The sequence below is a fragment of the Eubalaena glacialis genome, chromosome 2, assembly GCF_028564815.1.
Source record: "Eubalaena glacialis isolate mEubGla1 chromosome 2, mEubGla1.1.hap2.+ XY, whole genome shotgun sequence".
NCBI lineage: Eukaryota > Metazoa > Chordata > Mammalia > Artiodactyla > Balaenidae > Eubalaena > Eubalaena glacialis.
Window position 1 is genome coordinate 19597558 of NC_083717.1, and position 15363 is coordinate 19612920.

The following is a 15363-nucleotide window of genomic DNA, read 5'->3' on the forward strand; positions in this document are numbered from 1 at the left end:
AGAAAGCCCGCGCGCAGCAACGAAGACCCAACGCAGCCAAAAATAAATAAATAAATAAAATGAATAAATAAATTAAAAAAAAAAAAAGAAATATGCAGGCCAATTTGGAAATTTGGCAGTTGGGAAATGCCAAGTAGAGGTTTTTGGGGTTTTTTTTTCCCTTCAGTTTATGTATTTAGGCAAAGTTCTTTTCAGTGTTCGGGGATAATAATTCTTATTTTGGGAAAGAGCCTGAGTGAATTGTAACCTTGCCTAGAGATCAATTTTAGGAGGACTCAGAGGAAATCAGATTGGCAGTGAACGTGTAGTGATTAAATGGGAAATAAGGGAGAAGAACAAATAATTAACTGACATATTATCCTGTTTTGGCAGAAACAGCCACTTAGATAAGAGTCTAGACTCTGCTCTCAAATCTAGAATGTCTTGATGGGAAGTAAGGGGTTTATAAGTAATGAGATCAAGTAGCATTTTGAGTTTACTCGTCCTTGTTCTACCTATTTACCCAGAAAAATTAAATGTAGTTTTGGTGACTCTTATCTCTTACACTTTTGTTTTTTTATTCAAATCCTCAATTGAAAGGAATTGGCCGTGTGGGTAAGAGATGAGACTGACATGGCTGCTGCACTAATTCTCAGCTAGAATTGTGCTCGCGAACCGCAGTCACCTGGGAGGACTTGTAAAAAATTTACAAGCCTAGGCTCTCCCCTGAAGACTTTGATTGAATAAATCTAGGAAGGCCCGGACGTGTGTGTTTGGAAATATTTGCTCGAGATTCTGATACAGCCCTTGGTTAAGAACATGGAATGGATGAGTGTGATTTATAAATTCACAGATCTCAAAAATAAGAAATCTCTAGAAGAGTTGGAGTTTGATAGATGCTACTTCCATCAACTCCTTCCTTTCCAACAATATTAGCCTGACTTTTATCTTTTTCTGCCTCTGTGATTGAGAAGGTAAACGGGATGCTATTGGCAATATCTATTGGCTTGAAGAATAACTCCTTTTTCCTTCCAACCACTAATCATTCACTGGCACTCAGAGAGTCTTTAGAAATTTGCTTATGGTGAGTCATTTAATAAGTAGAGTGTGACCCTTTGCGGATTTTGCACCTTTTGTTATCATCCAAGTCATTAGGTCAACAGATGTTTATCACAAACAGGGTTTTCCTGACTGCAGTAATAGTAAAGCATGAGCCTTCTTTTGGTGAAAGCTGCATGACAGACTCTTGCAGTGTGTCTGTTAGGTTCACCGGGCCCTGGCATAAGCAAGATGATAGTCTTAAACATCAAAACCCATGAAGTTAGTAACAGTACAGATAGGAATTGTTTTAATAATTTAGTTTCAGCAGTCTTATGAACTAATTATCCATTTGGTTAACATCAGGGAGAATTATAGAAATAGATTGTAGTTTTAACAGGCATTGGAAACATTCTTGAGGTGGGTATTATGAGTCTTAATAGCAATTTTTATTACATGTTGGGACCCACTTGTTTTTGTAAAACACATGATACTAAAGAAAGGAGAGGTTTTACATGCAAATATTTGCTTTATACCCACCCGTTTGGAAACACTCACAGCAAACATAAAAACACAAGTGGGCTATACACTAAACGTGGCCCCTGGATGTGTTTAGCTTTCCTCCACAAATTGAGTCAGCATTTAAAATTTAGGAGACTCATGCAGAAATCTGCATTTCAGGCTTCTCTTAAGGAATCCAATCTGGTCCCCCTTGAGCCCACGCTACTGTTTGGTCTGCCGTGCAAAGGGTGCCCCTTCTGTATGGGGCGCGTTCTCCGGTTTGCTGGCCTCACCTGGGTTCTTCACTTACTTGGGTCACCTACTTTGCCTCCATAAGCATTTGTGTTTCCAATTCCTGTATTACAGTTTATTTTGATAAATATTTCTAGATTTTAAAACAGTCATTGATTTATAATCTATTTCATATTTTAAAAGACTCTCTTAAGAATGGGATTGAACTTTTCAAGTTAGAATTTATGTTGTTTTTTTAAAAAACCTCTTTTTCTTTACATGTTCGTGTGAAGAATCATATTCCCATTGGAATGTCTGTAAACCTTATGAGGTTAATTGGTTATCGCTGGATAGGTTATGCATGTTGCAGACAATATTATATCTTTCTCCTCAGCGTTGTTCCTAAAATATGCAGTTGATTTAATAGTTAAATGATTATCTCTGGAGGAGTGTTTAGAGTGTATAGACTAGTATAGAGCAACAAAATAACTACAGTATACCTGATAAATACTGTGGTAGAAACAAAGATCCTTGGAACCAGTAAATGTTGGAAGTGAGTTTTAGAGAATGATTTTGCAGTTAATCATGTGAAGAAGTGAGGAGGAGCATTTTAAAGAGAAGGAAGCAGCACAGGGCGGGTGAGAAGGAAGGGGCTCCTTTTTATTTACTTTCTATATTAGATGTTTAAGTTCAGAGAATCTATTATAAGTTTTAAAATTCAGTTTAGAAATATGTAACTTTGTACATTCTATATAAAGTGTTTTTGCTGTTTTACAGGAGGACCTCACACCACTTTTACTTGCTGTAAGTGAAAACAATCAGCAAATGGTGGAATTTTTAGTAAAGAAAGAAGCAAATATACATGTAGTTGATAAGATGAAAAGGTACAGTAGTTTGTTCTTTTCCTTTTTAAAAACCTGAGTGCTGTTCTAGAGTGGTAACAGAGAGATTAAATTAGTAAGAAGAGGATTAATGTATAATCAACACATCGTCAGGTCGAAAAGCAATTATTCTGCTGTGTATCATGAAAAGTAATATATAGCAGGATTCATATTCCTTTATAATATTGACTGATGTCATTTGCAACCTGATTTTTTTCTTTTTTTGGTCATACGATCTTATAATAGCTAAGGGATTTCATATTAGTTTTATTAGCTTGATAAAGTATGGATTCTACTTTTTAGTTTACCTTATGACACAGTATTGAATTTCTTAATTCTTTTATAATAATTTTTTAACCTCTACTTTGTATATATTTTTCCTTAAAAGATGCATATCTTTGGGATGACTCTTTGCTTTAAATAACTTTCTTTGAAGAATACTGATGTTACTAGGTTATCACTAAGTGATTGTTAATCACTATTACCAGATACTTTGGGCTCATCAGTTTTTATCCTTTTTCATTTCTAGTACATTTTGATGTTCTTATTTTTAATTGGTGAAGGTAGAAGGAAGAAAGGTAGCTTTAATTGGATAAACATTTCCTTCAATGAAGACAAGTCATAGGTGGGTGATAAAGAGGAAAGTGATGGGCTTTAGATTCAGACTGGGTTTAATTCCTAGCTTTCCTACTTATTAAGTGTATGACCTTGGGAACGTTACTTATGATCAGCAAATATGTTTCCTGATATGAAAAGGAGGATAGTAGTATATCCTTCAAGGGTGGTTGTGTGGAAGAAAGATTACATATATAGTATTTCATTTAGTGCCTAGCACATGCTTATCAGCATCATTAACTGCAACCATGACTATTTTTATTTCATTATTAATAATATTATTGTTTTAAGCCTGCAAATAGCTTTTCCTTAACCTGACCTCTAGCTGATTTTGAAGTAAAATATAACAGACTAAGGAAGAAATGGGGAATTCTTCCTTTATATACTCACCTGCTTCAGATAAGTGACCTCAGCATAGTTTCTTGTCCATCAAGGACTTTAAATTAGCAATTTCTACTACATGCCATCCGAGTGGGACAGGAGGCTTCTTTTTTGTCCCTTCATTTTAGCCTTGGAGGTAATTTACAAAGATGAACACTTGAACATGTAAATGGTCAGTTCTACATGGATGGGCAAGATATTAACTTGGTAAAGTATATCGAATTAGCTGTTAAAGTAAGTTAGCTAAACTTCCTAAGGGTGAAGTTATCTCTCTGTTATTTTAGAACAGCCCTCATACTTGCTGTAAACTATGAATCAACAAATATAGTCAGGCTTCTTCTTCAGCAAGGTATTGATGTCTTTTCTCAAGATATCTATGGATGGACCGCAGAAGAATATGCTCTTATTAGTGGTTTTAATATGTAAGTGTTTACATTAAAATGCCAGTTATCACTAAACTGTGGTTAAAAATAATTTAACTGTTACTTGTTATGTGACAGGTGAGAGTTCTAGTTTGGTGCAGGCAGTTTGGGAATGGTGGTGAGATGTTCCCCATCATCAGCTGGAAACCAGCCGAAAGGCCGGACTAGTTATATGTAGCAGTGGGCACAGGGTTCTTTATCTCAGGACTTTAAGACTTTATATCCTTAAAGATCCTAACATTATCCATTTCATTCCAAGTGTAACCCCTATGCATGGGGTACAAGTAGTGTCACAGCTCTGATTTTTCTAACTTGTTATTTGGGTCTTGAAATGTTTGGTTCAGCAGATTATCCTATATTTTCTCTTGGGGACTTACTTCTATACTCTCCCTCTTAAATTTTGCAAGAACCTAAGGGATTCCCTAAGATCAAAGAGACAGTCCTCTTCCACAAGTCTTTTGGAGGGGAAAAAAAGGGCATTCTCATCATTCTGTTGATTACATTGATTCTATTGCTGCAGTGTTGCTACTAAAACTGGTCTTAGCAGGGTCTCCTTGGCAGCTGGATCTGGAGTCTGGATGTTGCTCTATAAAGACCTTTAATAATTTTAAAAGAAAAAAGAAACCAGTCCTGCAGTCGGGTCACGATTGACCTTTGCTCCCAGGATGCCCTGGCTGATCCAGATTCCTCAGTCTTCGTGGTGATGCACACTTAGACTTCAAAGTGACAACTTTTTTAGTTCTCATACATATGCCTGTAGCTCAGCCACTGTTCCAAAGTACCAGCACCCAGTTCTGGCACCTGGGCCTCCTAGCTTTAGCCACACACACCCTCCCTGACACACTCAAAAACCTTATGTAGAGCCCACATCTTAGCCCAGATCTTCACGATGAGTTACCATTTGAGGCTCTTACTTATCTTTTCTGCTGGCAGATGTCAATGGGAACCGTTTTAGGCTGTCAGAGAGGTTCAAATGCTCCTGCCCGGAGGGAGCAGACTTTCCTTTCTCCTTTGTTACCAGACCTGAACCTCAAGGCTGCTTTATATCCTGTGGGGCACTTTTTCTTCGGTCGTGGAAGGTCCCATATCATCCTCCTCAGAGTAGTGGGTGCCCACTTGCCTGAGATTCCATAACTGAGGTTGGCCCCTCAAGTGATCTGTTTTCCATGATAATGAGAATCTTCTAAATGATTTACATCTGCCTCAGCCTTCAAAGTGTCTTCAGATTCTGCCTCATAAGGAACCCATTCACCAGAAATCCCTGAATCTCAAGTAGGTTAGTTGGCATTAGGAGAGGTAAGCCCCGTCCAGGACTTGTCAGTATCCATTGTAAAAGTAGGGTTATGTCTTCCAAGTGGATTGGAGATGATCATGGAGCTTAAGCAGCATTCTAAGAAAGATCTGCTGGTTCAGAGTTTGAGTAGGTAGAGAAGGAGTAGTAATGGTCCAAGCCAGGTCTGGACTTTGATTAGTTTTCTACTCTTGGTGCGATTAGCTGCCATAATGGGGAACAGTTATGTTATCTAATTTAATGAGGTCATATATTTATAAATAAATTCAGTTACAAATTATAGAATAGCTGAGAGTCCCTGAATTATAAACCACAAAGAAGGGACAGCTAATCACCATAATTACTGACATTTTTCCTGAAAACTGCAACATTAGAATGTTAAACCTATGAAAAGACACACACATTGGGTTTTTAATATGATTTTTAAAAATTAATTAATTTATGTATTATTTATTTTTGGTTGCATTGGGTCTTTGTTGCTGCGCGCGGGCTTCCTCTGGTTGCGGTGAGCGGGGGCTACTCTTCGTTGCAGTGCGCGGTCTTCTCATCACGGTGGCTTCTCTTGTTGTGGAGTTCGGGCTCTAGGCGTGTGGGCTTCAGTAGTTGTGGCACGTGGGCTCAGTAGTGGCTCGCGGGCTCTAGAGCTCCGGCTCAGTTGTTGTGGTGCACGGGCTTAGTTGCTCCGCGGCATGTGGGATCTTCCTGGACCAGGGCTCGAACCCGTGTCCCCTGCAATGGCAGGCGGATTCTTAACCACTGCGCCACCAGGGAAGTCCCACAATTGAAGTTTTGATAATAGCGCTGACATTGTCTGAAGTGATCTAAGAATTTAATATATTTGGTAATTGTTTTTCATATTAGTATTAAAATAGTAATATTATTTATCACATTTTTAATACATAGCAATCGCCAACTGATTTCTGAATATAAAGAAGAAAAGAGACCTAAAACTCCTTCTCAAAATAGCAACCCAGGTAAGACGTCTGATAGTGAATTACTCTTGGTGACCCTACCATAGATAAAGTAAGAGTGAGGAAGTTTTAATAATGAAAAAGCAATGAAAAAAACCAGTGTGTAAATTGCATGTATATTTTTATTTTTTTAATTAATTTCTTAATAGTCTAGTATTCAGAATTGTTTAAGTTAATTGTAGGTAATTTAAAATCAGAGACAGTATCGTCTGAAAAGAAGTCCACATATTTAATCATGACCCCTAATATCCCGTATTATATCTTTGTGTAAATAAGAAAAAAGATTTTTAAGTTAGTATGTTGTATGTTTCCTCTATAATCACATGAATATTAGTTATTGTATAGTGATTAACCTCACTAAAAAAGTTACCATCTTTAAGCCTGGGAACTCAACAGTACCTTCCTGGTACTTTAAACAAATGGCAAAAAAGAAGAACTGCAAAGCTGAGCCAGTGTGCAGTGTACCAAGAAGAGATTATTTTTGAAAGGTACCTACCGATAGTACAGAAGTCAGAAAAGCAATGCCTGGTTGAGAAGCACTGGTTATTTTCCATATTATTGTACCAGCGAGGTCTCGCTCTTACCAACTTCATTCCTCACAAGTCCAAACAGAGTGAGATAGGCTGACTTCATTAGAACCACGTGTTTTCTTCTGTGTGTTGGATAATTGTCATGACACTATAATTTTGTTAGAACGAGATGCTCTGTTGCCATTAGTTAAAGGATTATCATAATATTCAAATAGCCCAACTGGAGACTCAGCAAATTCTAATAAAAGCACAAAAATACTTCACATTAAGAAAAACACTATTGTGTTCCCTAGATGTGGCACCTAGCGCGTTGTGCAATCTGTATGAGGACACCTCTAACATAGTAGACCTCTGTCCATCAAAGAACTTCTGTAAGTTGGTTTTACATGTTAGAGGAGATACAGAGATGAAATAGAGCTTTGGTCTTCAAGGTGCTCATAATAGAGTTGTCCCTGGTTAATTTGTGTATTTTTTTAAATGGAATTTTCAAAGAAAACATTCTTATTTATTTGTTAATTTGTCCACTTAACAAATAACTATCAAGTATCTTTTAGGTACTAGGCACTATTCTGATGTCACAGGACGCAAACATTTAAAAAACACAGTCCTTGCCCTCCAGGAGCTTGTTATTATAATGATCATTTTTATTATTTAGTATACTTTATTCTGTGCTTACTATGTCCTAGAGCCCACTAGGAGTTTATAAATTGTCTTTATGTATTTTTTTTAATTGGTGTTTCATATGTGCCAGGTATTTTAAGTCCATGGTGAGGAATTAGAGTTTTTAAAAAGTGAGTGGACTTTAAGGTAATCGTGCAGAGTGAGGAGAAGTTTGCCAGGTAAAGAGGCAGAAGGACAGCGTTTGGCAGGAGGAACACCTATCAAGATCACATGTTTTGCAGAAAGAACAGCAGTGCACAGGCTAAGATGTACGAGTGAACTTGGCAGGATTTATGAGCAGTTCAGTTTTGCTGGTGCATAAAGTATGCTGTGGGGATGGTTGGTAAAGAACACTTGAGGAGGGGCTGGAGAAAAGTAGGGCAGGCCCTGAGCTCCACAGCGGGACAAAGGGAAGGTCTCCTGGGGACAATCTGAGTCACATACTGCAGGGATCCTCCTCAAGGAATTTGAGTACCAGCCAATGACGAAAAGGTGTCAATGGAATTACAAAGCCCTTAACTGAGGACTGAGGGTCTTGAGATGGAGAGAAGTAGCATTATTCCACATAGATCAGTTTCTTTTTCTTTTTTTTTTAATATTTATTTATTTATTTATTTTGGCTGCGTCAGGTCTTAGTTGTGGCGTGCAGGCCCCTTGTTGCAGCAGGCGGGCTTCTCTCTAGTTGTGGCGCGTGGTAGATCAGTTCCTATATTTGTTCATCTGAGTGTGCTAAATAAAACTCTCATTCAAAATAAAAAATTAAAAAGGAAAAACAAAAAAAAGAAAAGTAAGAGAGAATGGTGGTGATGTTGCAAAAATTTTTTTAAATGAAAATTTCAAGGAGGGAGTATCAATTATATCAAGTAAAATTACTGAAAAGAAAGTTGGATTTAACTCTTAAAAGTTCTTTGGTGGTAACCTTTTCATAAGGACAATTTAAGAGTCATAACATCTACTTTTTACATGAGTGGTACTTCTGATGTCCAAATATGGAAAAATCATCACATCTACCAAGGTCCTACCTAAATTTTTCATAACAGTGGCAGCTGCCCATGCAGGGTCAGCAAAAACGGTCTGGCCTGGTGAGTACGCTTGCCCACGTTTTCCCAGAGTTGTCAAAACCTGGGAGTGGGACTTCCCTGGTGGTCTAGTGGTTAAGACTCCTTGCTTCCACTGCAGGGGGCATGGGTTTGATCCCTGGGGAACTAAGATCCTGCATGCCGCTCGGTGTGGTCACAAAAACAAAAACAAAAACAAAACAAAAAACCTGGGAGTCAACTGTGAGGAATTAAACCCTGCTTAGTTGGAGGAAATTAACTGATCTTTTCATTTTCTTTATAGGAACTTTCACTTTAGAACATATTATCAATCATCAGAATTCTTTGTTTTTTTTCTGGTTGAAATAGGATTGTTGCTTGTTTCAGTTAGTTTCTGACGTCACTGTTTCATCTATCCCTTTTATGCCTTTATTCAAATGGATATAGAAATACAGGAATCTCCAAGGCAAATATCAAGAAAAACAGATTTGAGGAAGGTTATTCTGTGAAATAACCTGACTGTAATCACATATAACACATCAACCGAAATAATACAGATTTCATGTAAACAATGCAACTGTTTGAGAGGTTCCCCAAACCACACCAGGTTCGGCTCTTCCATAGAACTCCCAGGACTCAGCATGTGGTTGTACTCATGCTTGTGATTTATTACAGTGAAAGAATACCAAGCCAAATCAGCAAAGGGAAAGGCGCACGGTGCGAAGTCTGCAGGAAACCAGGCGCAAGCTTGCAGGTGTCCTCTCCACGTGGAGTTACTGCATGTGCTTCATTCCCCCAGCATCAGATTATGACAACACATGTGAAATGTTGTCCAGCAGTACCAGAGTCTCTCCCTCCCTCCTTCCCTCCCTCCCTTTTTTTGTTCATCAGCTTAAGATACGATGACATATACCTTACAAGCTGAAAAAGCATGATTTCTATAATCATTTGCCACATAATGAGAAGGGTTGAGAAAAATGACATCCCTCACTACTACACAGCACTAACTGTTTGGATCATGCTGCTCTATGTGGTGGGTCCAGATAGACTCTCGAGCAATGGAAGGAGACAGTCTCAAGAGATTATACTTTTAAAATGTATATATATTTAAAACTTTAAAAAAATTCAACCTCTCCATCCTCACCATCCAGTTGACCCCATTTGCCCTCCCCCGCCTCCCTTTCAGGAGATTATCCTTTATAAAACTGGAAGTACAAAGTCTTTCATGCTTACCTTGCAATTGGAAATAGGGCCAGAAAGAGTATGTTTCCTGTGTTTTACCATGCTCTAAAGTACAGTGCCCGTAGACCAGGCTTCCTTGTGAGAGGGCGTTTTCACCCTGAACTGAAGAGCCGGAGAAGTTGTGTTATGTGATGGCAAAATACGTGTATTCTCTACGCACTGCTCTGAGTGATGGAAGTCCAGAAATATCATGCTGTTTAAGTTTGCTATTGTCAGTTTATTGTACTGATTCTGCTAATGATATCATTTTCTGTCAGTCTCACAGTTTGGTTAGGATTACGGTCATTGTAAACAGCACTTCACTTTTAGGTATCAAATTTTGATAAGTACCGTTCTTTTTTTTTTTTTTTTTTGGCATTTGATAAATGTAAAGGAGGGGAAATGGCTCTCATGCATAATTGCCTAGCAGTGGTATAATCAGCATTCACTCTAGTATACGCTCCAGGTGTGGTTCCAAAGGAATACTATTTTTTTTTAATTAATTAATTAACTAATTTTATTTTTGGCTGCGTTGAGTCTTCGTTGCTGCACGTGGGGGAGCTGCGGGAGTGGGGGCTACTCTTTGTTGCGTTGCGCGGGCTTCTCATTGCGGTGGCTTCTGTTGTGGAGCACAGTCTCTAGGCGTGCAGGCTTCAGTAGTTGCAGCACGCGGGCTCAGTAGTTGTGGCTTGCGGGCTCTAGAGCGCAGGCTCAGTAGTTGTGGCGCACGAGCTTAGTTGCTCCGGGGCATGTGGGATCTTCCTGGACCAGGGCTCGAACCCGTGTCCCCTGCGTTGGCAGGCGGATTCTCAACCACTGCGCCACCAGGGAAGCCTGCAGAGGAATACTTTTTAACAAAGCATCAGTCTTACACTTTTAATATTCTGTATTTTTCTATTGTTGATTTAAAATTTATTTTACTTTTTCCTTTAATAGTGGATGAGAGTTCTGAAGAAGAGTCTTTAAGCAGGTAGGATTTTATGGATTTTTAAAACTTGTATGTTTAACTAAGGGAACATGGAGAAAAGAAACTAACGTTTGTTGAGTGTTCTGCTCTGGGTTAGACACTGTATTATGTGCTTAAATTTGTTACATCATAGAGTCATCACAACCGCTTTGCAAAGTAGCTGTGCTATTATAGCTTGCTTTAATTAATTAGACAGCTGTGGTTTGGAGGGGTTGGTTAATTGACCCATGATTCTATAGTTAACAAGTTGCTGACCTGTGATGTGACGGTCAGCCCCAGATCCACTCTCATGTCCCTCAGCAGAGATTGATAAGTACCCGTGTAGCACTGGGGTCAAGATACAGACCCAAATCAGATCAACTCAGAAAGTCAAATTTAGTTATGTATTAACTCTGATTTAGAGTTTTCCTAAGAAGCCTGGTTAGTCCAAGGCTTTGTCCTGATATTTTTGACAATTGCAGTGGTAACTAGTACCTTGTATTTACCATTAAGGTGTTATGGCAGATCTCAGGTAGCTGAGGCCTCAGAACCATAGGGTTTTATACAAGCAGGACCTCATTAGGCAGGTCTTCTTAGGTATAATGATGTCTACTCTCCTTAAGGTGAATTAGTTTTCTATAAGAGAAGAGTATCTACCTGTAGACCATGTTATGTTAATTAAATTCAACATCTACACAGAGCATCTGTCTAGTTGATTTCTCTACTTACTGCCTTCCCAGTCTGGTTTTGGTTTTCCCTTCAGGGTAGTACCCTTGCCTGGTTCTCTGAAGTTTTTTCTTTTTTCCTAGAGTCTTTTTTCTTTTCTTTTCTTTTTTTAAAATAAATAAATCTATTTGTTTATTTATTTATTTATTTATTTATTTTTGGCTGCATTGGGTCTTTGTTGCTGTGCGCAGGCTTTCTCTAGTTGCGGCGAGCAGGGGCTACTCTTCGTTGCGGTGCACGGGTTTCTCTTTGTTGCGGTGCACGGGTTTCTCATTGCAGTGGCTTCTCTGTTGCGGAGTGCTCGGGCTTCAGTAGTTGTGGCACGTGGGCTGAGTAGTTGTAGCTTGCGGGCTCTAGAGCGCAGGCTCAGTAGTTGTGGCGCACGGGCTTAGTTGCTCCGTGGCATGTGGGATCTTCCCAGACCAGGACTCGAACCTGTGTCCCCTGCATTGGCAGGCAGATTCTTAACTACTGTGCCACCAGGGAAGTCCCGAGCCCATCCTTGATTCAGGAACCATTGCCTTCACAGGCTGAAATCTTAAAGGTTGGAGGCTGCCATTGAGCAGGCCTCAGGGGTGAGGCACAGGGGTGATTTGGGAGGGGAGCCTATAGGAAGGAAGATATTTAGACAGTACATAGGGAAAGAGAGACACAGCTGCCAGGACTCTGTTTCTACAGCACTGTCTCTGCTTGGGGATCTGAGTGCCTATGAGGGTTTTTAAGAGCTAGCTGTTTATGTGGACCTGAATAAGGCAGGACCTGTATAGGAAAACTAAGTAGACTTTATAATTTTTAATGTTTTAATCTCTCTGGGAATAGTTTAACATATAAATTAAACATATAAATTTGTTCTTTGACTTTTGTACATTTAACTTTCAAACATTTCAGGGGACTCCCTGTACTGTTTTAGAGTAAAGGGAAGGAATGGGGCCTTCTTTTTTTTTAATAAATTTATTTATTTATTTATTTATTTTTTGGTTGCATCGGGTCTTCGTTGCTGCGCATGGGCTTTCTCTACCTGTGGTGAGCTGGGGCTACTCTTTGTTGCGGTGCATGGGCTTCTCATTGTGGTGGCTTCTCTTGTTGCGGAACACGGACTCTAGACGCGCGGGCTTCAGTAGTTGTGGCACGTGGGCTCAGTAGTTATGGCTCGCGGGCACTAGAGTGCAGGCTCAGTAGTTGTGGCGCACGTGCTTAGTTGCTCTGCGGCATGTGGGATCTTTCCGGACCAGGGCCCGAACCCGTGTCCCCTGCACTGGCAGGTGGATTCTTAACCACTGCGCCATCAGGGAAGCCCCGGGGGCCTTCTTTAATAAGTGGTTTCCCTGCTGGAGAACCAAGACTGCCATTTTTGACGGACACAGATTAGTCTTTGAACCAGGGACGGACAATGGAGAAGGAACAACATATCCTTGTACTTTGTTTTAGGTCATCAGGTTTGTTCCAGTTCTGGTAAACAAAAGTTATGTTGCCCATTAATTGGGTTTTCGGTTCAGGTTTTAGGACTTTTGGTGAAAACAAATTATTCTCAGGCTCTGCCAGTATATTGGCTGTCACCCTTTGTTATGGGAACTAAGAATGGGTCTTAGCTAGATATTTCATAGGTTGGGAGAGATGGAAGCAGAAATAGGTAACTAAAAGCTTTTCTAAAACAGAGGCCACATTTTAATGATGTCAAGAAACATCATTTAATATATAGATAACCAACCTTTCACTTGATTTGTTTTGTTTGTTTTTGTTTAAAGAAATGAAGTCACTCATTTTTGTTATATATTTTTGCTCTGAAGGCTTTCCAACAAACCTGGTGTTGATGATTCATGGCCTACATCAGACGATGAAGACTTAGATTTTGATACCAAGGTAAAAGTTCTCTCTTGTGAAATTAGTTTTCCTGATTTGAATTTAGTTTTGTGTAGTATTAACTTTTAAAATTTAGCAGTGGTCTACCTCTCATTGTTTTATGTTTGTAATAGAAAGTTGGTCAGAGCAAACCATTTTATAAAAATATGATTATGAATTTTTTTTTTACTTTGCTAAATACTGAAGGTCAGGGCTGAAGAGAAAATGGGCTGGGAAGTAGATAGTGACAGGAAAAGTGTATTGGGAAGCGCTTTCCCACAAGGGAGGAAATACGAAATTTGGTCAAGGATGAGGATTCTTACTGTGACTTTTCAACCATACTGACGTGACTTATATAATACTCATGCTTAAATGAAATCTTTAGTGGGTACAGTTACTTATTGTAATAATCACAGAATTTTCCTGGGGCCTTTCAGTTCCAAAACTATATAGCATATATCAGCTAGTTTTTTTTTCTTGGACAATTTTTATTTTGATATCATAGAGTTGTTAGGAGAGAGCTTTTTTTTTCTCTGTTTCTGTCTTTGGTTCTGCATTAAGACTAAAATAACAGTCGAAATTATGGAAATTTAGAAATTAAAATTCTGTTTCTCAAAATCCATATTATGAAGGGATTTCGCTGTGTTTTCTGAAGCATTCCATTAAGCGTATATTCAGGGAATTCCCTGGTTGTCCAGTGGTTAGGACTCCACGCTCTCACCGCCAAGGACCGAGGTTCAATCCCTGGTCGGGGAATTAAGATCCCGCAAGCGGTGCAGGATCTTAGTGGGTGCATGCCCACTGCAGTGGAAGCATGGAGTTTTAACCACTGGATCGCCAGGGAATTCCCAATACTTCTTATTCTTAAAGCTCTTGTTTTCTTCTCTAGAATGTCCTGAAACCAAGCTTAACAAAGCTAATGAGTGCTTCTCAGCAATCCAAGAAAAACAGTAAGTTATTTGAAGACTGTCCTTCTTGTGTTATTCACTGATTTGAAATTACAGATGTTCTCATGTACTCCACCTTGTTTTCACTATAGTAGAAGCAAAATGTGGCATCGTGAGACCAGAGAAGAGAACCTTCTTTGAGGACAATAGTTTTGATAGTGAAAATGAAGATGTGGTCGAAACCTTTCCCAAACCATCAATCAGACTCCAGGGCGTCTCTCATCCTGCTTTCCCATCACCTGAACCTCTCCCAAAACCTCTCAAGTCTTTAGCAGGCCTTGGTCTTACAAAGGTAAGTTGTTCTGTTTTGTTTTTAACTTTTTTTTTCTGTGCTTTTTCACATGCCAACCCCCTGATTCTTACAGTGATGAAAAGGATCCCTTACAGAAATGGAATTCCTCAAGATCACGATAGAAAACAGTGTAATAACAAGAGCAATATATGTGCAGGATTGAGATTTATGAACGTTGGTGGCAGTAAACCATCCTGAAGTATGCCATTATGAAAGGAAAGAATTAGAAACCAACTAGAAAGAACAGCTAGATGAATATGAAGATGGGGAGGGGGATGAAGGGGAAGAATTCATTTAAGAAGGACAAGATGAATGTAAAGATTGAATGAGGGTCAAGATGAGAGAGATTATTATACAAACACAACAGAAATAGTGGGGTTAAGTGAGAGCAGGAACTCTATATTATAAAATATGATAGAAATTATTTCAAATTCAAATTAACAAGAGAAAGTCAGGTCATGGGAAAAAATGCTCGTACTCTTTTGAATGACATATAGTTGATTTTTATGAAGATCTGAAAGAAAATTTGATCCTTACCTTTTTTTGGTGGTTGTTGTTGTTTTTTAATTGAAGTGTAATTGATTTACAATATTGTGTTAGTTTCAGGTGTACAGCAAAATGACTTGGTTATACATATAAATGTGTATATCTATATTCTTTTTTTTTCAATTCTTTTCCATTATAGTTTATTACAAGATATTGAATATAGTTCCATGTGGAAGTTAGTTTTAATTTGAAGTTTTTTCCTTTTTAAAAAATTCTCACTTTTAAATTAATAAAGTGATGTCTTATGTTTAATCTAGCAAAACCTTTGTTCATAGATAATGCAAGATGAGCTCTGTTTTAGGCCTTATC

General features: G+C 38.7%; 1 protein-coding gene across 1 annotated transcript in view; it reads left to right on the top strand.

Annotated features, from left to right (window-relative positions):
* The window catches only part of ANKRD26 (ankyrin repeat domain containing 26), a 92281-nt gene that overhangs the window by 10931 nt on the left and 65987 nt on the right, over nucleotides 1-15363 (top strand). The window contains exons 4-9 of the mRNA XM_061179311.1: nucleotides 2527-2633; nucleotides 6243-6313; nucleotides 10695-10728; nucleotides 13218-13290; nucleotides 14159-14219; nucleotides 14309-14508. Of these exons, the coding sequence (XP_061035294.1) occupies nucleotides 2527-2633; nucleotides 6243-6313; nucleotides 10695-10728; nucleotides 13218-13290; nucleotides 14159-14219; nucleotides 14309-14508 (546 nt within the window). The remainder of the gene's footprint in view (nucleotides 1-2526; nucleotides 2634-6242; nucleotides 6314-10694; nucleotides 10729-13217; nucleotides 13291-14158; nucleotides 14220-14308; nucleotides 14509-15363) is intronic.